Raw genomic sequence first — 21,931 nt, 5'->3', positions numbered from 1 at the left:
AATATTGTCACCTCTTTGCTGCATTCGGCGTGAGAACTCCTGGGCGAGAAGAAAACGCAGCAACTGCTACTGTTGTGGTGCCGCTCGTATGTCTGAGTCAAGCGCCTCCCTTCCTCCCTGTCTCAACGGAATTTGAAGCCCCAGGGGTGTTGATTGTCCTTCGCCAACTTCAAACTCATACGTCTCCCACTTGCCGCACTCACTTAAATCGCCATCAACAGACCATACTCGATCTTTCGATTTTAGTGGTCCTTTCAGAAGCATACCCTGCAATTATTCTGAGTCTGCTTTCGTTGAAGTAACAATGCAAAACTTGGAAACCCTGCAAAAGGGCGGCTATCGTGGCCTCAACCTTCAAAAACTCAAGCTGTCTGAGCCCTTGAACGAGTTTCCTCCCGAGATCCTCCAACTTGCCGATACCCTCGAGCATCTCGACCTTTCCAGCACAGGCTTGTCCAGCTTACCCGATGAGATCAGTCAACTGCGCAAGCTCAAGATTGCCTTCTTCTCCGACTGCAAATTCGCCGTCTTTCCAAAACAGCTCGCAGCATGTCCCGAACTCGAGATGGTGGCCTTCCGCTCGAACAGTATGGCCTCGATCCCAGAAAACGCCCTCCCGCCAAAGCTCCGCTGGCTCATTCTCACAAACAACCGCATCGACGCACTCCCCCGAACCATCGGCCACTGTACGCGCCTTCAGAAGTGCATGCTTGCCGGTAATCGCCTGGAGAATCTCCCAGACGAGATGTCGGCGTGCAAAAAGCTTGGTCTTCTCCGTCTTTCTGCCAACAACTTCGAAGAGCTTCCGTCCTGGCTATTCGAGATGCCAGAGCTTGCGTTTCTTTCCGTTGCCGGCAACCCATGCTGCGCTGTGACGCTGGAACAAGAGCTAGCCCAGCTTCGCAAGGTAGGATGGTCCAACCTCGAGGTTGAGGGCTTGCTCGGCCACGGCGCATCTGGGGACATTTTTAAGGCGAGGTGGATGCTCGCTGATTCCGTCGTCGAAGAGGTGGCCGTCAAGTTATTCAAGGGCGAGGTGACGAGTGATGGAACACCCCTCGACGAGATGGCCGCATGCCTGGCCGCGGGCTCACAAGAGAACTTGATCAGCACGCTGGCTAGCATCGACGGGCACCCGGAGAAACACGGTCTCATCATGCAGCTTATTCCGCCTCACTACCAGACTCTGGGGCTACCTCCTTCCTTGCAAACCTGTACGCGAGATCGTTACGAGGCAAGCAGAATGCTGTCCGCGGACATCATCTTAGAGATTCTTGCTGGCATCGCTGCTGCCGCACATCATCTCCACAGTCGCGGGGTTTCTCATTGCGATCTCTACGCTCACAACATCTTGTTCAACGATGTTGGGCACGCTCTGCTGGGCGACTTCGGCGCGGCGACGATATACGAGAATATGAGCGGCTTTGACTTCGAAAGGCTGGAAGTCCTGGCTTTCGGTCACCTGATCGAGGATCTGCTTGAAGTTGGAGGCATGAAGGGGAAGGACGATGAGACATCGCAAGCGACTAAGAGATTGAGAGGCCTGCACGCCCGTTGCTCAACTTCGGTGGTAGGGGAGAGACCGACATTCGCAGAGATTTTGGAGGTTTTGCGTTAGTCATCTCTGATGTAGGACACACCATGCCAATGACTGAACGGCAATAACTACAGTCGAGTCCTTGATCATGAAGGTTCATTTTCCCGACAAAAATGCGTGAGGGGGAACCAGGGCAGGGGCCAATGGATGTGTGCTTATTTAGATGAGGTAAGGTACTACCGTAGACGCTTGTTTCTTCCGTGCTTCGCTCCCCCTGTCTTGAGTTACGTTTTCGGAGAATTCATCAATGAATTGCAATGGATAACCTGGAACAAACGCATCATTTTTTATCTTTAAGAAACTCAAAGATGGGGGAGCGAAAATTGGAAGAAACAAGTGTCTGTGGTAGCGTAGACAAGATATCGCAATCACGTGTTGGGATTAAGGCGCCGGTGATCGGGCGAGATCCGATTCGAGTGGGAGGGCAACGAAGCGGGGACCCCAGTCGCCAGAGACCCCTACCTGACTGTACGGTACCTGAGACTTTGTACCTTTTAGGTTACCTTACCGACACCAACACCAACACCAAACCAGTATCAACCAACACAGCTTCACATTTCGTCGCGGCCTGAAAACGTCTCTACTCCCAAAAACACACACATTGGGCCTCTTAGATCCTGATCACGTCGCTGCGTTTACCGCTCTTGCACTTCTTATTCGCGACTAACGCATCGTCACCTCCTCATCATGACATTACCCTCACATCGGATACTCTAATATCGTCCCCACCATCATCACCATGTTCACCTTTGATCGCAACGCTCTACCACAGTTGCCGACCCGGAAGGGCTTGCTTGTCATCGATTTTCAGAACGACTTCCTTTCTGCTGACGGCGCCTTGCCAGTCCAGGAGCCCAATGAACTCGTGTCCCGCACTCTCGAGCTGGTCAAGGCGTTTCGCAAAGTTGGCGAAGTCATCTGGGTGTGTTCCGAATTCGACAAGCCTCGCCAATCCGCACTCGAAAAGATTCTGGCCACCGATGTTATGCCAAAGCCAACCAGCCTGGCCTCTCGTGTCCGCCGCCGAGGTGCCGCCGCTGAATCGGAGATAGACGAGGGAGCCATCGCCGACGCCGATCCCGAGGCCTTCCTCGGCCAGCCCGGCCCACCGGTCGTTCGGTCCGCCACCCCCGGAGCACAGTTTCCCGCCGCCGTCAAGAAAGCCATCGCTCCTCGGGATGTGACTTTCATCAAGTCTCATTACTCGGCCTTTAAATCAGGCCAGTTATTGCAGATGCTACGCGTCAAATTCGTGACCGACATCTTTCTCTGCGGCTCTCTCACCAATATCGGAGTCCACGCCACGGCTGTTGATGCCGCGAAGTACGCATACAAAATTACTCTTGTAGAGAATTGTTGTGGATTTAGATCCGATCTTCGCCAGAACAATGCAGTACAGAGTCTTCTCGACGTCACCGGCTGCGAAGTTGAGGATAGCCAGGCTGTCATCGAACGCCTTCAGCCTAAGAATGCGTCAGCTTCACGGACATCCACTCCAGCCTCACCGGTTGTTCCCAAAAGAATTAACGAGCCGAATGACGGCAAGCCGCCGCCGCCTGCCGGTGACACCGCACACCCCAAGTCAATCGAGGATCAGATGGCTGCACTGAACCTTGACAGTATTGGATCACCATCAGCTGCAAAGCCTAAGTTGCGTTCATCCACGGTAGATTCGGACTGTGCAACCATCTCCGATGTTCTGGAGGTCGACCCTGATGCACAGCCGCCACAAACATCACCCAAGGCCAACGATGACTCACCCGCCAAAGAAGCTTCTCGCAGCCATCCCGAGAACACGCAAACCGAGCCTGCTCTGCCAACGGAGAAAGTTTCTGTTCAACCTCAAATACTTGAGGCTGCCACTGATGACAAAAACCCCACGCCCGACACAGAACCACAATCTGAACTGAAAGCAACTCCGGAAAACACAGAGGCAACGATGGACGGCAAGAAAGACACAGCAGGAAGCTCCCCGCAAACTTCCGAACCACTTTGCGAGGGCGACACTACTGTCATTTACAACGTTCTCCCTGAGCCTCTTGCCGAGGGTATATTCGAGAAAATCAAAGATGAGGTCAACTGGCAGAGAATGTCACACCAGGGTGGAGAAGTCCCGCGTCTGGTAGCCGTTCAGGGCGACGTCGCCTCCGACGGAAGCATGCCGGTGTACCGCCACCCATCTGACGAGTCGCCTCCTCTACTTCCTTTCTCACCGACGGTGCTGGAAATCAAGGCAGAGGTCGAGAAACAACTCGGTCATCCGCTTAACCATGCCCTGATCCAGTTCTACCGTGGTGGCACTGACTACATCTCCGAGCATAGTGACAAGACCCTGGATATTGTCAAGGGATCTTACATTGCCAATGTCAGTCTAGGTGCGGAACGAACGATGGTATTGAGGACCAAGAGACGGGATAAGGACCCGTCCAGCACTGAGACGCCGTCTGGGGCAGACTCAAAGCAGCGCAAAATCGAACGCGCGAAGCTACCACACAATTCATTGTGCCGTATGGGGCTTGAGACAAACATGCGCTGGCTGCACGCTATCAGACAGGACAAGAGGATGGATCGGGAGAAGACTCCCGCCGAACTGGCCTTTTCCGGCGGGCGTATTTCTCTAACCTTCCGACACATCGGCACCTTCTTGGATCGCGATAGCACCATGATCTGGGGCCAGGGGGCCACTGGCAAGTCCCAGGATCAGGCCCATCCTACTATCAACGGCCAGACCCCCGAGGCCGTGGGGATGCTGCAAGCCTTTGGCACGGAAAATCACTCGACAACTTTTGACTGGGACCACTACTACGGCAAGGGATTCGACGTTCTTCACATGAATCACTCGCCGCGTCTCTGTATGTCAGTGGATCCTGTTGTCAATATGCGCATTGCCTTGATGTTAGCAGAGCACGGCATCTCCTACGCCAAGGGCAGTATGTCACCATCCTCGGAAGGGAAAGACGGAAAGACTAGTGCCAACGGTGGTTCCGCGATACCAGAAAGCCAGCCAGTCAAGTTCATCGACAACGACGCAGCCAAGTCAGTTGTCCAGGGCGACCTGGCAATCATGTTGTACCTGGATGGTGTTCATGGTTCTACAAAGAGCAAATCACAGCTTGAACTGGCAACAGTGTTCACTCGTTTCCAGCAGGGCCTTGCATTGCTCGACAAGTGGCGACGCCTTGAGAAGGACGACGAGGGAAATCGCGACTTGAAGCCTATTAAGAAAGAGCTGCAGGCATGGGGCGGCTACGCTGAGGAAGCGGACTTCATCGCCGGGAAGAAGGCTTCATTGGCCGACTTTGCCGTTTGGCCAGTATTGCACGCCATTGTCAAAGAGTGTGGCATCGAGTCCCTGTCTTTGAACGACAAACTGAAAGAGTACTACGAAAAGATCAGAAACAGGGATTCGACCGCCAGAGTTTTAGGCGCGGGTAAGCCTGATGACGCCGAAACTGCGTGAGAAGTTCCATGACTCGATGAAGGTGGTGAGACGGAACTAGAGGATAGGTGGTCTTGGGCGGCAAAGTGAGCGTAAGCTCGGGATGGGTGACTGGGAGAAAATAGAAGCGTGTTTTGTTTTGGTACCTTTGGGTGGTACTTTTGGAGGGGAAACAGGAACAGGAATAGTTACCAGAAACAGGTCGTTGCTGGGATATCACATCGCGGAGCGGGAGGCGTAAACAACCCGACAGTACGCTCCATTTGATAGATGAGTCTCTGCCCGCCTGGAAATCTGCGAATTAGGAAATCATGGAAACCGGCTTGCAAAATCTCTTTCATTGCAGTATTGTGAAGGCATCGTGATTTTGAATGTTTTCACGTCTCATGTATGGTAATCAACTTTGCCAGCAAAATGGACTTACTTCCAGGGATAATTCTACGCAACAGGGTCTTGAAAATGCAAAGTGCTTCTGTTGATAACGACCCGTCTAAGGAGTTAAGTTGCCCAAACGCTACATGGTGAAACGGTTCTCAGATCTCGTCTACGCTGCTCAATTGTCAAGCTTGCCATTGGGGGGCTCCTCCGACGCTGGTAAGTCGGAGCCGATCTCAACAGGATCGGTCCACGATTTACCAAGGCCTCCGCTAACGGTCGACGCGAGCATCTTGAGTTTTGGCACACTGCCGGGAACGTCACTCTGATCGGGCATGAAGATCCGGTAGTCGGCGTTGAAGTACCAGTATCCCGTTACGCCGAGGCGCAAGAACCCAGAGTGCGAAACCACGAAGACGAGCTTCTCCTTACGCTCGTGGAGGCTCTCGATGCAAGACTGGGCTCGGCCGAGAATGGCCTCTTTGGTGAAGGCGTACTTGGCACCGGCCGGGGAGGTCTTGTCCGGGTAGACGGGGTCTACGGTGGAGAAGTCGACCTGAGGGAACTCCGCGGCCAGTTTGGCGATGGGAGTGCCCGTGTCGCATGGCTTGGCCGAGTTTTCTGATACGATTATTAACCAATCTTACGAATCTGGGAAACCTGAAAAAGGGCCGCTGATTCCTGGTCCAGGCTGACAAGACGTACCTTGCCAGCGAGCATCGGCCTGAATACGCACGCCCTTCGCGATCAACCAGTCGAGAGAGCGCAGAGCGGTCTGAATGGTCCGTCTCATGGGACTGACGATGATGATGGCGTCCGTCTCGTCAGGGAACCTTTCGGAAAGATTCTTGCGCAGCTCCAGGCATTGTTCCCGGCCCAGTTCACTCAAGTCTGGGTCATGGATGGAATAGTCCTGTAAGGAAAGGTCAGGGCGTGTAGCGCCCAAGGGCAGCGTGGCGGGGATGACTTATGATCGACATTGTGAAGGGCTTGGGCATGACGAATGAGCACAGCAGTAGGCGACATTTTGATGAAGTGACTTGTGAAGCCGCTGGGATTCTATACTAAGGTAGGTAGGTAGTAAGAGTGAGGTGTAAGAAGGTCATGTCGATGGATGAGTCCTACGCCCGGATACTGGACCTGTCGGCATTTCCGAAAACGGCAACTCGCACTCCCCAGTCGCCGACTCCATCACCAGCCACAAGCACTGGCCATACCCGATATTGCATAAAATGCATAACACCGAGCTGAAAAGATACGTACTGTTCAGCATCTAGACTCCACCGTGCTGCAAGCCATCGCGAGAGCTCCAAAAAGCACCCGGTCGCGCGTCCCTGTTTGCACCAAGATTCCAGCAGCGACGCAACTAATTTCGGCGTTGAAGAAGAACCGCGTTGATTTCGCTGTCCGCTCGAATCAGCTTAGGCTTTGCGATACCAATTGAAATCAGCGGCCATGACCGACGTCAACGAGTTATTCAAGGTAAGTCTACTACTGGTGATGCGACCGAACCTCTCGCCCTGCTAACACGACACAGAGTGCCAGCGGCGTTAGCAAGAGGAAACTTGACGCAGTACGAGACCCAAGTGAGCACCCTCACCCGCCGAATACGACGCTGCCTGTCGAAGAAAGCTAACAGCGAGCGACCCCAGATGAGATCTACAAATCAGCCAAACTGAGCGCCAGTGACAGCCGGCACGCGCAAGTCGAAGACGAAGCCGAAGACGATGACGTTGCCGCCGGACCGACCCGCCCACCCGAAGATGGCGAAGACGACGACGACGGCGACTACGGACCCGAGATGCCCCCCGACGACGACGAGGGCCGGTTCTTCGGCGGAGGAATCACGAAGCAGGAATCCGAGATCCTCGACTACGTAGACGGCCGCGGCGAAGACTCCGCGGCCCCCGAAAAGGTCGACGCCGCATGGGTCAGGAAAACGGCCCTCAACTTCGAGAAGCGCATCACCAAGAACGCGGAGCTGCGTGCAAAGTTCGCCGACGACCCGCAGAAGTTCATCGAGAGCGAGGCCGACCTCGACGCCGCCATCAAGGACCTCTCCATCTTGGCGGAACATCCCGACCTATACCCCCAATTCGTCAAGCTGGGCTGCGTGGACAGTCTCGTCGGCCTGTTGGCTCACGAGAACACTGACATCGCCATCGACGCCGTGGAAATCATCGGCGAGCTCACGGACGAGGACGTCTACGCAACAGACGAGGACTGGGATAAGCTGGCCGACGCGCTCTTGAATGCGGACCTCGTTGGGCTGCTCGTGTCCAACTTCTCTCGTCTGAACGAGGACGACGAGTCTGACCGCAACGGAGTGTATCACGCGCTTGGTGTCATAGAGAATCTGTTATCGAAGAGAGCGAACGCAGAAAAGGTCGGGCAGGACACAACCCTGATCAAGTGGCTCCTGGAGAGGGCGCAACGCAAGGAGTCGCCAGTATCCCAGAATAAGCAATATTCCACGGAACTACTAGACATCATCGCTCACACCTCGCCGTTAACGCGACGCAGATTGGCCGAGCTGGACGCCATTGATGTCTTGCTACAACTTGTCTCAGCATATCGAAAACGCGACCCCGAGAAAGGAGGCGAAGAAGAAGAGTACATGGAGAACCTGTTCAACGCGCTCGTGTGCATCGTCGACGAACCGGAAGGCAAGACCAAGTTTCTCGAAGCCGAGGGCATCGAACTGTGCTTGATTATGCTGAAGGAGGGCAAGATGAGCAAGCAACCAGCGATGCGCCTTCTTGTGCACAGCGTCAGCGGCGACATGAGGGGGGAGGTCTGTCAGAAAGTGGTTGAGGCTGGTGGACTCAAGGTGCTCTTCACTATGTTCAAGAAGTCGACACAGCATCGGATGATCAACGAGAGTTTATTCGACATCTTCAGATCTCTGCTCAGGTTTCTCCCCGCCAACTCTGCCGAGAGAATCCGGACGCTAGCCAAGTTTGTGGAGAAGGACTACGAGAAACTGAACCGACTCTATGACTGCAGGAAGACGTACAAGTCGATGCTTGATGCAGTGGACAAGGAGATTGAGAAGGAGCGAAGAAAGATGAGCCCGGAGGATGCCGAGCTTTCAGAAGGCGAATGGTTTCTCAGGAGGATTGAGGAAGGCCTCTACAGCGTCTGGGCCATTGATGTCACATTGGCATGGCTCATCGCCGAGGACGCAGGTGCCAGGAAACGGATTCAGAAACTGCTTGCCGCGGACGGCCAAGACCTGGCTGCCGTCAAAGCAACATTGCAAGAATACCGGGAGGATTTAGATCTCGACAAGCCCGAGCATAAGGACTTGGCAGAGATGCTCACGACACTGATGGAGTTTCTGCGCTGAGGTGAGAAGGAAAAAAAGGGGCAGATTTGCTAGGTGTAATGCTACAATTGCCGCAGGAACGTGAAAGTTCTATGGCGGAGTCTTGGTCGTACCCGTCGCCGAGCCATCGTGCTGGTTTGCGTTCCGGCTTTCCCTCGATCGTGCCAATCCCTACGTGTGTGCGAAGCTCCTGTGTAGTCTCATCGGCGCCCAAAGAGGTCAAAGTGTCTGTCTATAAGTCGTGCGAGAGTCCGATGTCTCTTCATGCGGCGCTTGGGGGTACGGGCTTGACATCGAACACGGCTTTCAAGAGGTCGGTGACGACCTTGTCCTGGCTCTTCTTTCCGGCATCCTTAATTTCCTTAATCTTGCCCTCGGCCTCCTTGTTCGCCTCGTCCTCGGCCTGCTTGTTGCCCTGGGTGTGCTGCGAAGGTGATGGTCAGTCTCGATTCGGCAGTCTGATGCTCGGTGAGTTCCTCCAGCCGTACCTCGGACTCGAACTTCTTGAACTCCTGCTCCTTGGAGTTCTTATAGTCGTCAATCTCCTTCTTGGCCTCGTCGCGGGCCTCCTTCACTCGCTTCGTACGGACTATCGTTGAACATGACGTGTGAGCACACGGATGAATCATGGCATCGATCGATTCAAGGACCTACACTCGCGGGCTGGTTGTTGGTATACGTTAGCGGCGATGTCTCGGTTGATGGAGGGTCTCTCAGCGGCGTATACCTTTCTGAACAATCTTGGAAGCTTCCCGTTCAGCCTGAATCGACCTAGTTAGCAACGATATCTCCAGCTCGGGAGCTGCAAGGGAGTTCGCATACGTCCAGGAGGGTCTGGATACCCGCCGAGTTCTGAGCCGCCTGTTAAGTACACCGAGTCAGCAAACTGCCCGCGCTGAGGGAATGACGTCCGCGACAGCGGGCACCCTCACCATTGTATGTGATCGTCGCGAACGGGGGGTCGTTCTGTAGAAAGGAGGAGATGTCGGAAGGGTAGATGAGCGTGCGGTGATCGAACGCGGGTGGTCGGGCGGAGGAAGTGTCGGATGGAGGATTCGCGATAGCTGTATTGCTGAGGTTGATGTTGACGGCGATGGAAGCAAGCCGCTGGGAGGTGACGGGAGGTGCAGCAGGTAGGAGATCGGTACGTATCGGTGGCTATGGGCACTGGGAGGTACATTCCACGCCTCCAAGGCAGTGGGGGCCTCCACCAGACAGAACCTACACCCATGTACCTGCCATTTGGATAGCTCTAGCACAGCGAGTTCGTCTTATGCACTTAGCCGTTCCTCAATTCAAGGTCCTTATCTTATCGTGGAACCGCAAGAAACCGACATCATTCCCGCCGCCGCCGAATGCGCAGGACAAATCCCGACGTGAGACCACTTTCTCCAGACTCCGGCGACGTCTTGCACACCTCTCCGCCAGACAGCCGTGGTTTCCCCTCGAAGCGCATACCATAGAAGCGTCCAATTGACCTCTGACCCTACCGGAAATCATGTCGCGGGCGTCAAAACTCACCCTCGCAGCGACGTCGCTGTTCGCCGCAAGCACAATTGTCATTGTGCACTTCCAGCAAAAGTTCGAGAAAGACGTACGTTCCCGCAACGAGCTTTCCCCCCGCGAACATCCGCGCATGTTCGTTTCCAAAACTAAACGGGTCGTTCTACAGGCAATGCACCAGGGTGTCGTCCGCGATATGGAGCTGCAGCGCGTAAAGAGAGAACGGCAGCTGGACTTCGACATGCAGCGCGCCCTCGAAGAGGAGTACAAACGAGAGCAGACGGTCCGGGACGCAACAGGACCACCACTCTCCAGCGGCGGCGGTGGGGCTTCATGACGATGTCTACGACAATAGAAACTCTCGACATTGCGCGCGGCCTCGCGACTCTGCTGCGAAGCGATCGACAACGAAACGTGTACGATTAATCGCCTCGTCAAGGGCGCGGACGGGTCGACACTCGAGAGTGGTAGAGCAAACAAAAGCATACAATGATACCCCGCGGCGCATGAGTGCCGCCGATGTATGGATGCTTTCAACCAGCCTGGTGTTTTTTGGTTGGAATCGCTTTTTGTATTATGTACTTTTACCACGCCACTTGTACAAACATTAGAAAATACTAGGCATGAAGTGTCTCTTCTTCTTAAAACTGGCTGCCTAAGATATCCTACGCCGTGTTGCTATTTTTTTCATCCCCTTTTGATAGTACAAATCATTAGTACAGACACAGTAGAGGCGCAATCTGCCAGTCTGCCGCCCGCCATAAAAATGCGGCACGGAAAGCCCCAAACGTTCCCGCCCGTCCCATCTAAGACGCCAAACGAAATAACCCCTCATACTGCTGCTCAGTTCGCCGCATCTTATGGCCCCTGCTTCTCACAGGGGATCCGCCATTTCTCAAGAGCCAACCCCAGACTGCACGTCTTACCGGATGGAAACTCCTGATCTATTGGTGAACATACGTGCTGCGATGTTCATAGACTGAAGCTCCTGGAACAAGAGTTTGGCTGCGTAGGGAATATGGATCTGTGCAATCTTCGTCTTGTTCTTGCAGGGCCGGCACTCAAATGATTGCTTCGATAGGTTTCTGCGGCAAGTTAGCAAAGCATATCAACCACTTCGGCAGAAACAGACTTACGCGATAGGTGTCATCAACCCGCAAATCTCGCAAACGTGGACTCGGAATGCATCCGAAACCTCGAACAATCTCTCCTTGAGGAACGATGCCGCGCCGTGGGCAATCATGCAATCACGCTCCATTTCTCCGAAACGCAAACCACCATCACGAGCACGACCCTCGACTGGTTGTCTGGTCATGATCTGCACAGGTCCACGTGCACGAGCGTGAATCTTGTCGTCGACCATGTGGCGCAGACGCTGGTAGTATGTCGGTCCAAAGAAGACCTGTGCTCGCAACTTCCTGCCAGTGTGGCCGTTGTACATGATCTCAAAGCCTCTTGACTGGTAACCTTGGTCACGAAGTAGTTGCGAGACTGAGTCTACCGTGACGTCCGTGAAGGGAGTGGCGTCACCCTCCATACCCTTCAAGGTTGACACCTTGCTGAGCAGACACTCAATCAAATGAGCAATAGTCATACGCGAGGGAATGGCGTGCGGGTTAATGATGATGTCGGGGGTGATACCCTCGCATGTGAAGGGCATGTCTTCTTGTCGGTACGTAACACCAATTGTACCCTTCTGACCGTGACGTGACGCAAATTTGTCGCCAATCTGAGGAATCTTGGTCGTCCTCACACGCACCTTCACGTAGCGCAGGCCGTCCTGGTTAGTTGTGATGATGACCGAGTCGACAATGCCGTTCTCAGTACTGCGAAGAGGTGTAGATGCGTCACGCTTGACGTGCTGCGTTGTCTTCTGGCCAAGTTCCTGGTTGTCTGGGTTGATGGGAGACGTCTTGCCAATGATGATATCCTCACCAGAAACACGGACACCAGGGGCGACGATGCCGTCATCATCCAGCTTGTCGTAGGTGCCGTGCTTCAAGCGAAGAGTGTCACTCCTGAATGGCTTCTCAAACTGCTCAACCAGGTTGATACCCACACGCTTCTCACAATCTGTGTAGGATCGGAAGAACAAACTCCTGAAGAGTCCACGATCGATGCTGCTCTGATTCATAATCACGGAATCTTCCTGGTTGTAGCCCGAGTAGCAAGCAATGGCGACGATTGCGTTTTGGCCAGCTGGGAGTTCTCTGAATTTCAAGAACTCCATGGAGCGGGTTGTGGCAAGAGGTTTCTGAGGGTAGTAGAGAATGTTGGCCATGGTGTCCATTCTGCGAGAGTAGTTGGTCAAGAAAAAGCCCATGGCTTGCTTGCCCATGGCAGACTGGTAGGTGTTACGGGGAGACTACGGCAATTGTTAGCGTGACTTGGTGTATGAGGATTGAGTTGACATACCTGGTTGTGATCGGGGAAGGGAATAATGCTGGCACAGATACCGAGCAACATACTCGGGTGAATCTCACAGTGCGTGTACATGTGAGTTGTCGGGTTGATCTTCGTCTTCAGTCGCCGGTTTCTATCCTCGGTATTGTCTTCCTCGATTAGTTGACCCTGTTTCTGCGCTCGATAAATCTCCAGATCCTCAGGTGTCATGCAAATCATAGCCGTCTCTTCTTCTTCCGCATCGAGGTATTCGATAACTCCACTATGTGCCAACGTCTCCCATGTTATCTTATCGTTGGGGTTATCAGGTGGGTTTTCTTGTTGGTCACGCATTTCGTTGACGGTTGCCTTTTGCAACACCAGAGAACCCTGCGGGACAATGCCTTGAGTGCTTTGTTCCACGACGAAAACAGGTCTCATGACTCTGCCCGCATCGGAGAAGATCTTGAACTCGCGATCGCGAATGTCCCGGACAAGGGAGACTTCGTGGGAGATAACGTTGCGCCGACGAGTTCCTTGGACATCGGGCACTAGGATTCTCGGGTCTTGGTGGACGCCCACCCAGACTCCGTTGAGGAAGACCTTGGTGGCGTTGGGGTATCTCAGTGGCTCGTACTCCTCGAGCACCTCCATGCCTCGTTGAATCATGTAGTCAATGATAGGTTCAGCGGGCGTACCGACACTGACGTAGCACATGAGAGACAAGTTTTTGACGAGACCACACGCCTGTCCTTCGGGGGTTTCGGCAGGGCAAACCAAGCCCCAATGAGTGTTGTGAAGTTGTCGAGGTTTTGCGAGCTTGCCATCACGACCGATGGGCGTGTTGGTTCGCCGAAGATGGGAGAGTGTGGATGCGAAAGTGTAACGGTTCAACACCTGAGACACGCCAGCAGTCGAGCTCGCAGCCTTCTTCTGGTCTCCCCAGTTACCGGTAGCCAAAGAATATTTCAATCCGTTGGAGAGAGTCTGCGGCTTAACGCCCAGCGTCAGACTGAATTGCCGGTTTGATTCGACACAACGCTTGAGGTGGCCAGACAGCTCCTGATTCATCCGGCGAACGATGTTGCGGAACAGTTTAGCAAGCAGAGGACCCGCAAGGTCGAGTCGCTTCTTGCCAAAATGGTCACGATCATCGGTGTCGCGTCGTCCAAGAGCGCACTGAAGCAGCTTGTGAACCATGTAACCCAAGAAAAACGCCTTGCGCGTCTCACTGCCTTCGCTTTGAGAAATGTGAGGAAGCGTCTCCTTTTGCAGGATATCCTTAGCAGTTCTCACACGCTTCTCTCGCGGGATGTTGTGGTTGCTGCCTCTCTTTCCGATGAAATCCAGGGCAACTTCTCTGTCCTGAATACAGAAGGCCTCCTCAATACAGGGTCGCAACATCTCGAGCATCTGACTGTCATTTCGATCATAGCAAATATGATTCAGGATGTCCTCATCGGACACCACTCCCAGAGCTCGAAAGACGATGGCGATGGGCAAGTCGGACTTGACATAGGGAAGACTGCAGTGGATTGTCTGGCCATAGCCACCCTTTGCCGCATCGCCCTTGCTGTACAGCTTCAACATCATACTCGAAATGAGTCGCGAGCCCTTCTCGAGAGCACTGCGGATCTCGGCGGTGTAGGAGTACGGGCTCGGCTGAGCCTTCTTGAAAACCTGCACGATGTTCGCCGCCGATCGTTCTTGAGCGATGAGAACCTTCTCACTACCGTTGATGATGAAGTAACCACCTTGGTCGTACGGACATTCGTTGAGCATGAACAGATCGTCTTCCGACTCGCTGCTGAGGTGACAAATCTTGGACTTGACCATGATGGGCATCCGTCCGATAAAGATCATGTCCTTCATATCATCTGACTTGTTCTTGTCTGCGCCGTAATCCTCGCCGCTCTCCTCCTCTTCCCACTCGAGCTTTGTGGGGTGTTCGCCCGTGTTGGCCAGCTCCTCTTGCTGGTCCTCATCGAGCTCATTCAGGGGAATGGGTTTCTCCACGGCGATGGAGACCTTCTTAGTGATCTTCACGTAGAGAGGACTGGCGTAGGTGAGGTTTCGATCGCGGCATTCGTAGGGAAGGAGCGTCGTGACTTTTCCGTCGGCTTCGGTGATGGATGGGCGGGAGACCATAACGGTGCCGAACTTGACCTCATAACGGCGAAGGGCAATAACCTTGTCGCTATCAGACATGGGATTCGGCTGGTCTAGAGTGATTTGGGAGTATTCGTCGATGAGCTCCTGGACAGTGGAAGACGTAAACTCGTCGAAAGAGTCTACCTGCTGAGAAACCAGGCCCTTGGACTCGAAGAACGATGAGATGACGGTCCAGCAGTCCTCGGGGGTAATGCTAGTATCATCCTCGTCGGCGTAGCCATCGTAGTCGTACTCGTAGTCGACGTCGGCCATGTTTGCGGTTGGTGAAAAAGAACTGGTGATGGCCTGGTTCGGTGTGACGTCGTGATGGGGTTGGCAAACCGTCTGAGTTCGGGGAGGAAGGCGTAAGGATACAAGCCGCGCGAGCAACTAAAGCGGAAGGAACGTCGTTCGATGCGAGATGAATGCGCCGAGTCGGGGCGCTCCTGGATGCCGGGGTTGCGATCGATCAAGGATTGGTGGCAATTGGGAGACGACGGTGATTATTAACCACGACGCAGAGCCCGGGCGAATTTGCCTCTTCAATACGGTCGGGGCATTCGCAGGTTGAAAAATAGCAGTCCGGCCGTGTCTCAAGAGCGACTTCAATGTGACAGCGGGTCAGGTCGCGACGGAGCAGGCGGAAAGTGGTGGTCGTGGTGGACGAGACAATCAATCAGCCTCGCGGCGGTGGTGTTTTTTTCAATCCCGTTCGAAGGCAGCAGGTGTAGAGGACGGGACGGGCAGCCGCAAAGTGCTTCCAGGACGCGACAGGAGAGCGCTAACCGTTTCTGGCTTAGTGGTAGGTGTCTCTGAGGCAAGAGCAACTGCCAATGGGAGCTCTTAGAGACCCACAATAGCTAGGTGCTTATCTAAGGTACTGGACAGTGTCACGTGGCGCAGGCTCTCTTATCAGCACTAGGTGATTGACTGAGGGCATTTGCTGCAAGACATCACCATCAACACCAACTTCCGATGCAGCGATTGAGGGCCGGAGTATTGATAAATGTAGGCGACTATTGATACCGAGTTCTAAAGAAAATTCCAGTGTCGTCAGTCTTTTGTCTTCTCCTCTGTCTCTCCAGCAAAATCAAATAACACCCTTCACCATGAAGTCTCCAAGTGGCGGTTCAGGATCGAGGCCTTGGGAGTCTCCTGGTCATCATCATCGTCTCCCTCGCTGTAGTCCATATCCTCAGCCACTTCATCTCTCATCGCATCAGCGTTTTCGGCGTAGTGTGACATAATCTCACGCTCCCGAGCGATGTCCTTGCCTGAGAGGGAGGCGGTCTTATCGAACTCTGCGCGAGCTCTCTTGATTTGTCTCCTCTGCTTTGTTGGGGTCTCTGGGGGAGATCCAGTGCTGATGAAAGGGCGAGGGCCCATGGGATGCTCAGCCGGATGCGAGAGCGGGCGTGCGCCAACGCTGAGTCCTTCCATTTGGCGTCGGAGGGGCCGCATCGATGGCGAGTCGTCCAAGACCATGGGATCGTGAGTGAAGTACTCCTCGTTGGCTGCTGACATGACTGGCGGTGCGGTTCTGACGGAATGAGGTCGGGCAGGGATGGTCATATCGCAAGCATCCTCTGATGAGCTTCCGGTCTTGCGAGGGGTCACAGCCTCGGGCTCGGAAGAATGAATCGTCGACCCGGTGGTAGAGCTGCCCTTCATTCCGAGAGCCAAGTAGTGCTTGGGGCTTGGCTCGAAGTTGAGCTTGCGACCCGCGCCGGGACTTTGATACTTGCCATTGGGATCGTGGCGAGCGTTCGCGGGGTTGAAAAGCCGAAGGGCCTTTGCGGTTCTTGGACTCTCACCGCCGCCAGGCTGGACATGCGAACTTCGTGGGGTCGCTGGGCCGCCGCCCGAGATTTCGACTGAGTGTTCAACGAAACTATTGGCGGCATGGATTTTGCCGGGAATGCTGAAGTTGCTGGCTTCAGCAGCACTGCTTATGCCGGCTCGAGCCTTTCGGGAGACAGGCTTGAGAATGCGACGACGCGTCTCTGGACAGTACGTAACATGCTCCTGGTCGATGTCGTTGAAAGCGTGGTTCTCGGATGACGAAGATGCAGTGGAAGCTATGTTTCGCTCATCTTCTTCCTTCTCCGTACGCTGGATCGTCGGATTGGCATTGGGCCAAAGAAGTCGACGGACGTCGCGATTGTCCTCGTTTTTTCCCTCGATGTCCATCTTCCTAGGCGAATGAGTCAGAAGATCTGAGAATATTCGGCTATAATGTCAGCATCGGAAGAATAAGGATTCATATCGAAGCAACTTGCCTCCGAAAGGATCGCGACAAGATGAAAATCGCTGAAAGCAGTCCGAGATTCAAGCTCAGGGTTACCCAAGAAAGGGATTTTTGTTTTCTGAATGAATCCCTGAGATTTTGGGCAAGGTTGAGAGGGCGAAGGCAAGGCCTTGGTATGCCTGGTGAGAGAAGGCACTCAAAGGTTTGTTTTGCTCCGTCTCGCGGCGGATCTGCTGCCTCTTGGGCACTGAATGCCATCATGAGGTTGCGGGCGCTCGCCGGTCCAAGCTTTCCATCATCTCATCAACTATGCCGTCAAATGAGCGAGTTCACGCTTGGTGTTCAACTAATGATTACATTGGCCGCAACTAGGCAGGAATCTAGACAGCCAATATATATCAGGGTCATATGGACAGCAGGCCAAGAAGTCGTCTTTGTTTTATGCTGTGTGTATATAAGATAGTCTTCTTAATTCATTGCAAGGCACGACCTCGACACTCTGGTGAGTCCTACAACTTGTTCTCAATCAAGAATCAGTAAACAAATAACTAGAAACTAAAGATAGATTAGGTTGATGTGCATTGGAGCTTGGTTCTTCAGGGAAGAAGGGTATCGTCGTTCTTCTATAAGACAACAATCTCAACACTCAATTGTTGGATGCTTCCTTTTGGTGAAAAGACTCTGTCTTAGGGCCTTCATCTTCATAAGCAAAGGCTTTCATCCCAGGACAAGGCCAAAAGCAACCGAAGAAAGATTTCCATCGAGTTCTGTGTAAAGAGTACGCAAGCCATTGGTACTCAAGGGTGAATCCTACTCGAGCAAATGACTAGAACAGAATCTCAACTCTTCCAGGCCCTGTCATGACAATGATTCTACTTCATGCTCTCAACGACAAAATTGAACAGAAGCAGATCTCATCCTTGAATCTGCTTTCTGGTGTTCTCTAACCGGTCTAGGGAGGCAAGACCGATGTATGTAAGAGATCCTCCCGACAGTTTGGCCGACACCATGCCTGCCCCAGCCGGTTACTTCGTCGAGGCTTGTCTGCTGCAGCTACGCGATGTCAGCGGACACAAGCAGCGTCAAGCGCGTTGAAGACGGGAGAAGCTTGCGGAGTCTCCGCTCTCGAACCGGGGTCACTTGCAGTCACCGGCTCTCCGCGGATGCGGGGTGAAGCGGGGCGGGCGAGCTGTTGTCCTCCTCTGAGTGGCTTCCCCCGCCATCCGGTCAAGCCACCAGTCGGGCCGTTGGCTACACCCGAACGGCCAAGGAACCAGACCCCTTGAAAAGAAATAAACGAAACGAAACCATTGCCTTTTCTCCGGTTGACATCACCAATGACGGCCCAGCCAGCTCCCCAAGCTACCCCGGCACCCCATCCCTCCGTCTCCAACACCATCTGCACATCATCGTCACGCTTGCTGACTTACTCCTAGTCCCGACCTGAGAGTGCGGGGAAACATGAGAGAAAGAGCTCCCAAGCTGCTGTTTACTCGTGAATTCCGACAGACGCGGCCTTACTTCGCTGCATTACTCGGTCACACCACTTGCTAATTAGACGTTTTCGCCAATTAACCTTACTACCCTGGATACTACCTGGTGACCGGGGAGTCCCGAACACCACGGATGAAAGTCTGGATGACGTTCATGCTTCTGGTCCACCCTATCACAAGTCACTTTTCCCTCTGCCATCTGCAGGAAAGTACGTAAACATGGCAAGCAAGCTTTGCCCCCTGAGCTCTCGGGATGAACGGTTGGAAAGTGCGATGCCTCCTCAGCGGGGTTCATTTGCCTGCCCAACCAATGTAACGACGATCTGCAAGCGCATTCGACTATAAAATCACCGGCCAGCCATGCTCTGGTATTCCTTCACCTTTTTGATTGAAGTCGCCAGCTCAGTCTGTCAGTGAATCACCATGGCGAGAACTCTCTCTGTCCTTGGGCTTCTTGCCGCGGCAGCCTCGGCTGCTGTCATTCGGAGAGACTACCTGAGCGACGATGCTCTCTCGAAATGTCCCGGCTACAAGGCCTCGAATGTGCAGACTTCTTCGACCGGCTTGACCGCAGAGCTCTCACTCGCGGGGGAGCCCTGTGATGCCTACGGAACAGACCTGACGGACTTGACTTTGACAGTCGAATACCAGACTGGTGAGACCTGATACTCGTACCAGCTTCGTTCAATCCATCAGCGGTGCTGACCGATACCCAGACACTCGTCTTCATGTCAAGATCCAAGACGCCAACAATACCGTGTACCAGGTCCCCGAGTCTGTGTTTCCTCGCCCCGATGCTTCAGGTGGAAGTGAAGCAGGGTCCAAGTTGAAATTCAACTACACCGAGAGCCCTTTCGCCTTCACAGTGAGTCGAAGCGACACTGGCGAGGTTCTCTTCGACACCTCTGGAACCAGTCTTGTCTTTGAGAGCCAGTATCTTCGCTTGAGGACCAAACTGCCTGACAACCCCAATCTCTACGGCTTGGGCGAGCACTCTGACCCTTTCCGGCTGAACACAACCAACTACGTCCGTACTCTCTGGTCTCAGGACTCTTACGGCATTCCGTCGGGTGCCAACCTCTACGGAAACCACCCCGTCTATTACGAGCACCGCAAGACAGGCACTCACGGAGTGTTCTTCCTGAACTCCAACGGCATGGACGTCTTCGTCAACAAGACGGACGAGTCCGGTCAATATTTGCAGTACAATACTCTCGGCGGAGTCCTCGACTTCTACTTTGTGGCCGGCCCTTCTCCCGTTGAGGTTACGCAGCAGTACGCCGAGGTCGCAGGACTTCCTGCTATGATGCCATACTGGGGTTTGGGCTTCCATCAGTGCCGTTACGGCTACCAGGATGCCTTCGCTGTTGCCGAAGTTGTTTACAACTATAGCATCGCCGAGATCCCCTTGGAGACGATGTGGACCGATATTGATTACATGGATAGACGGAGGTAAGTTGGGTCATGGGTGTTCCAGAGTCAAGTCATTTCTAACAACGACTTGCAGAGTCTTTTCACTGGATCCCGAACGCTTCCCTCTCGAGAAAGTACGACAGTTGGTCGACAAGCTCCACGAAAATGACCAACATTACATCGTGATGGTGGATCCTGCTGTGGCCTACCAGGAATCTCCGTCCGTGTCGAGAGGCATTGAAGACAACATTTGGCTCCTACGAAACAACGGATCCGTTTGGATCGGCGTAGTCTGGCCTGGTGTCACAGTATTCCCTGACTGGTTTGCAGCGAACATTACAACATACTGGAATCGGGAGTTTGAGATTTTCTTTTCTGCCGAGAGCGGCGTTGATATCGACGCTCTTTGGATCGACATGAACGAACCCTCCAACTTCCCATGCTACTTCCCTTGCGACGATCCTTATGGTTCCGCCGTTGGGTTCCCGCCTGATCCGCCTCCGGTAAGAGAAAACCCTCGACCTCTACCAGGATGGCCATGCGACTTCCAGCCCCCGGGTACAGCATGCGATGCCCAGTCTAAGCGTTCAGAGTTGGTGCACCAAGAATCACCTAGAACGCTGCCACTCGATCAGAAGTTCGACAACCTCGTTCTCGCCGAGAGACAGACTTCTGGAGATCAAAAGGGCTTGCCAGGAAGAGACCTCCTGTCTCCAAAGTATGCCATCCACAACAAGGCCGCTTGGGATACCGAGTCCAACGCAGCTGGCGGCGGCATCTCCAACAAGACGGTCAACACGGATGTCATCCACCAGAACGGCCTGGCTATGTATGACACCCACAATCTTTACGGGTCCATGATGTCCTCGGCCTCCAGAGTGGCCATGGAAGCCCGTCGTCCCGGTCTTCGTCCCCTCATCATCACGCGCTCGACTTTTGCCGGCGCCGGCGCGACGGTCGGACACTGGCTCGGCGACAACCTGTCCAACTGGTCTCAGTACCGCATCTCAATCTCCCAACTTCTGCAGTTCGCCTCCGTCTACCAGGTACCCATGGTTGGCTCCGACGCCTGCGGCTTCGGCGACAACACGAACGAGCAGCTGTGCGCACGATGGGCCGCCCTCGCGGCCTTCTCGACTTTCTACCGCAACCATAACTCTCTCGACAGTATCTCGCAGGAGTTCTACCTCTGGCCGAGCGTCGCCGAGAGCGCCAAGAGGGCCATCGGCATCCGGTACCGCCTGCTCGACTACATCTACACGGCCATGTACCAGCAGACCGTCGACGGAACTCCCGTCATCAGCCCGCTCTTCTACAAGTACACTCAAGACGAGAAGACGTTTGGTCTCGACTTGCAGTACTTCTACGGCGACGCCGTGCTCGTTGCACCCGTGACCGAGGAGAATTCCACGTCCGTGGACGTTTACTTCCCCGACGATGTGTTCTACGACTGGTACACGCACGAGACGATCCAGGGCAAGGGCGAGACCGTGACCCTCACGGACAAGAACTACACCACCATCCCGCTCTTCATCCGCGGCGGCTCCGTGCTGCCCCTGCGCGCCAACAGTGCCATGACGACCACCAAGCTCAGGCAGGAGAACTTTGAGCTCCTGGTCGCGGTGAACAGAGATGGTACCGCCAAGGGCCAGCTTTACCTTGATGATGGCGTCAGTCTGGAGCAGGCTGGTGTCACACACATCACGTTCGACTACAAAGACGGCAAGGTCGCGGTCGACGGCGAGTTCGGTTACGACGCGGGTATCAGGGTGTCGAAGATCACGCTTCTCAACGGCGGACAGCAGAGTGGAAAGAGAGAGGTGGCGGCGAAGACGGTCGAGGTTGACAAGCCCCTTACAGGGCCGTTTGTTATTGACATAAACTAGTCCAGAGATGCTCCCCGCATCATCTTCAAACCCCTTTTCCTAATATATACATATAATTATTGAAAAGAATTCCTCGTTGTCATTATGCATTCGTGTTTCATATGTTCACGCAACAG

General features: G+C 54.0%; 7 protein-coding genes across 7 annotated transcripts; 4 read left to right on the top strand and 3 right to left on the bottom strand.

Moving 5' to 3' along the window:
• Positions 1–304: 304 nt before the first annotated feature.
• CkaCkLH20_00477 (serine/threonine protein kinase) lies at positions 305–1,618 on the top strand (the record flags this gene model as incomplete). The annotated part of the gene is made up of 1 exon (XM_038883197.1): positions 305–1,618. The coding sequence occupies one exon, from the start codon at positions 305–307 to the stop codon at positions 1,616–1,618; it is 1,314 nt and encodes a 437-aa protein (XP_038751902.1).
• Positions 1,619–2,336: 718 nt separating this feature from the next.
• On the top strand, positions 2,337–5,057 carry CkaCkLH20_00476 (isochorismatase; the record flags this gene model as incomplete). Its single annotated transcript, XM_038883196.1, has 1 exon — positions 2,337–5,057. The coding sequence occupies one exon, from the start codon at positions 2,337–2,339 to the stop codon at positions 5,055–5,057; it is 2,721 nt and encodes a 906-aa protein (XP_038751901.1).
• A 532-nt stretch (positions 5,058–5,589) lies between these two features.
• Positions 5,590–6,437, bottom strand: CkaCkLH20_00475 (phosphoglycerate mutase; the record flags this gene model as incomplete). Its single annotated transcript, XM_038883195.1, has 3 exons — positions 5,590–6,032; positions 6,117–6,324; positions 6,390–6,437. The coding sequence occupies 3 exons, from the start codon at positions 6,435–6,437 to the stop codon at positions 5,590–5,592; spliced, it is 699 nt and encodes a 232-aa protein (XP_038751900.1).
• Positions 6,438–6,866: 429 nt separating this feature from the next.
• Positions 6,867–8,760, top strand: CkaCkLH20_00474 (duf1716 domain-containing protein; the record flags this gene model as incomplete). The annotated part of the gene is made up of 3 exons (XM_038883194.1): positions 6,867–6,893; positions 6,949–6,997; positions 7,064–8,760. The coding sequence occupies 3 exons, from the start codon at positions 6,867–6,869 to the stop codon at positions 8,758–8,760; spliced, it is 1,773 nt and encodes a 590-aa protein (XP_038751899.1).
• Positions 8,761–9,001: 241 nt separating this feature from the next.
• On the bottom strand, positions 9,002–15,048 carry CkaCkLH20_00473 (DNA-directed RNA polymerase ii subunit rpb2; the record flags this gene model as incomplete). Its single annotated transcript, XM_038883193.1, has 8 exons — positions 9,002–9,163; positions 9,228–9,328; positions 9,394–9,510; positions 9,562–9,600; positions 9,672–9,803; positions 11,203–11,327; positions 11,379–12,607; positions 12,658–15,048. The coding sequence occupies 8 exons, from the start codon at positions 15,046–15,048 to the stop codon at positions 9,002–9,004; spliced, it is 4,296 nt and encodes a 1,431-aa protein (XP_038751898.1).
• An 831-nt stretch (positions 15,049–15,879) lies between these two features.
• On the bottom strand, positions 15,880–16,965 carry CkaCkLH20_00472 (uncharacterized protein; the record flags this gene model as incomplete). Its single annotated transcript, XM_038883192.1, has 1 exon — positions 15,880–16,965. The coding sequence occupies one exon, from the start codon at positions 16,963–16,965 to the stop codon at positions 15,880–15,882; it is 1,086 nt and encodes a 361-aa protein (XP_038751897.1).
• Positions 16,966–18,939: 1,974 nt separating this feature from the next.
• CkaCkLH20_00471 (alpha-glucosidase) lies at positions 18,940–21,815 on the top strand (the record flags this gene model as incomplete). The annotated part of the gene is made up of 3 exons (XM_038883191.1): positions 18,940–19,171; positions 19,233–19,968; positions 20,024–21,815. 3 exons carry the CDS (start codon positions 18,940–18,942, stop codon positions 21,813–21,815), a joined length of 2,760 nt encoding a protein of 919 aa, XP_038751896.1.
• Positions 21,816–21,931: the final 116 nt, after the last annotated feature.

This window comes from Colletotrichum karsti (assembly GCF_011947395.1).
Source record: "Colletotrichum karsti strain CkLH20 chromosome Unknown Scaffold1, whole genome shotgun sequence".
Classification (NCBI taxonomy): domain Eukaryota; kingdom Fungi; phylum Ascomycota; class Sordariomycetes; order Glomerellales; family Glomerellaceae; genus Colletotrichum; species Colletotrichum karsti.
The sequence above is the reverse complement of the archived record's forward strand: the minus strand, read 5'-3'. Positions and strand labels throughout refer to the sequence as shown.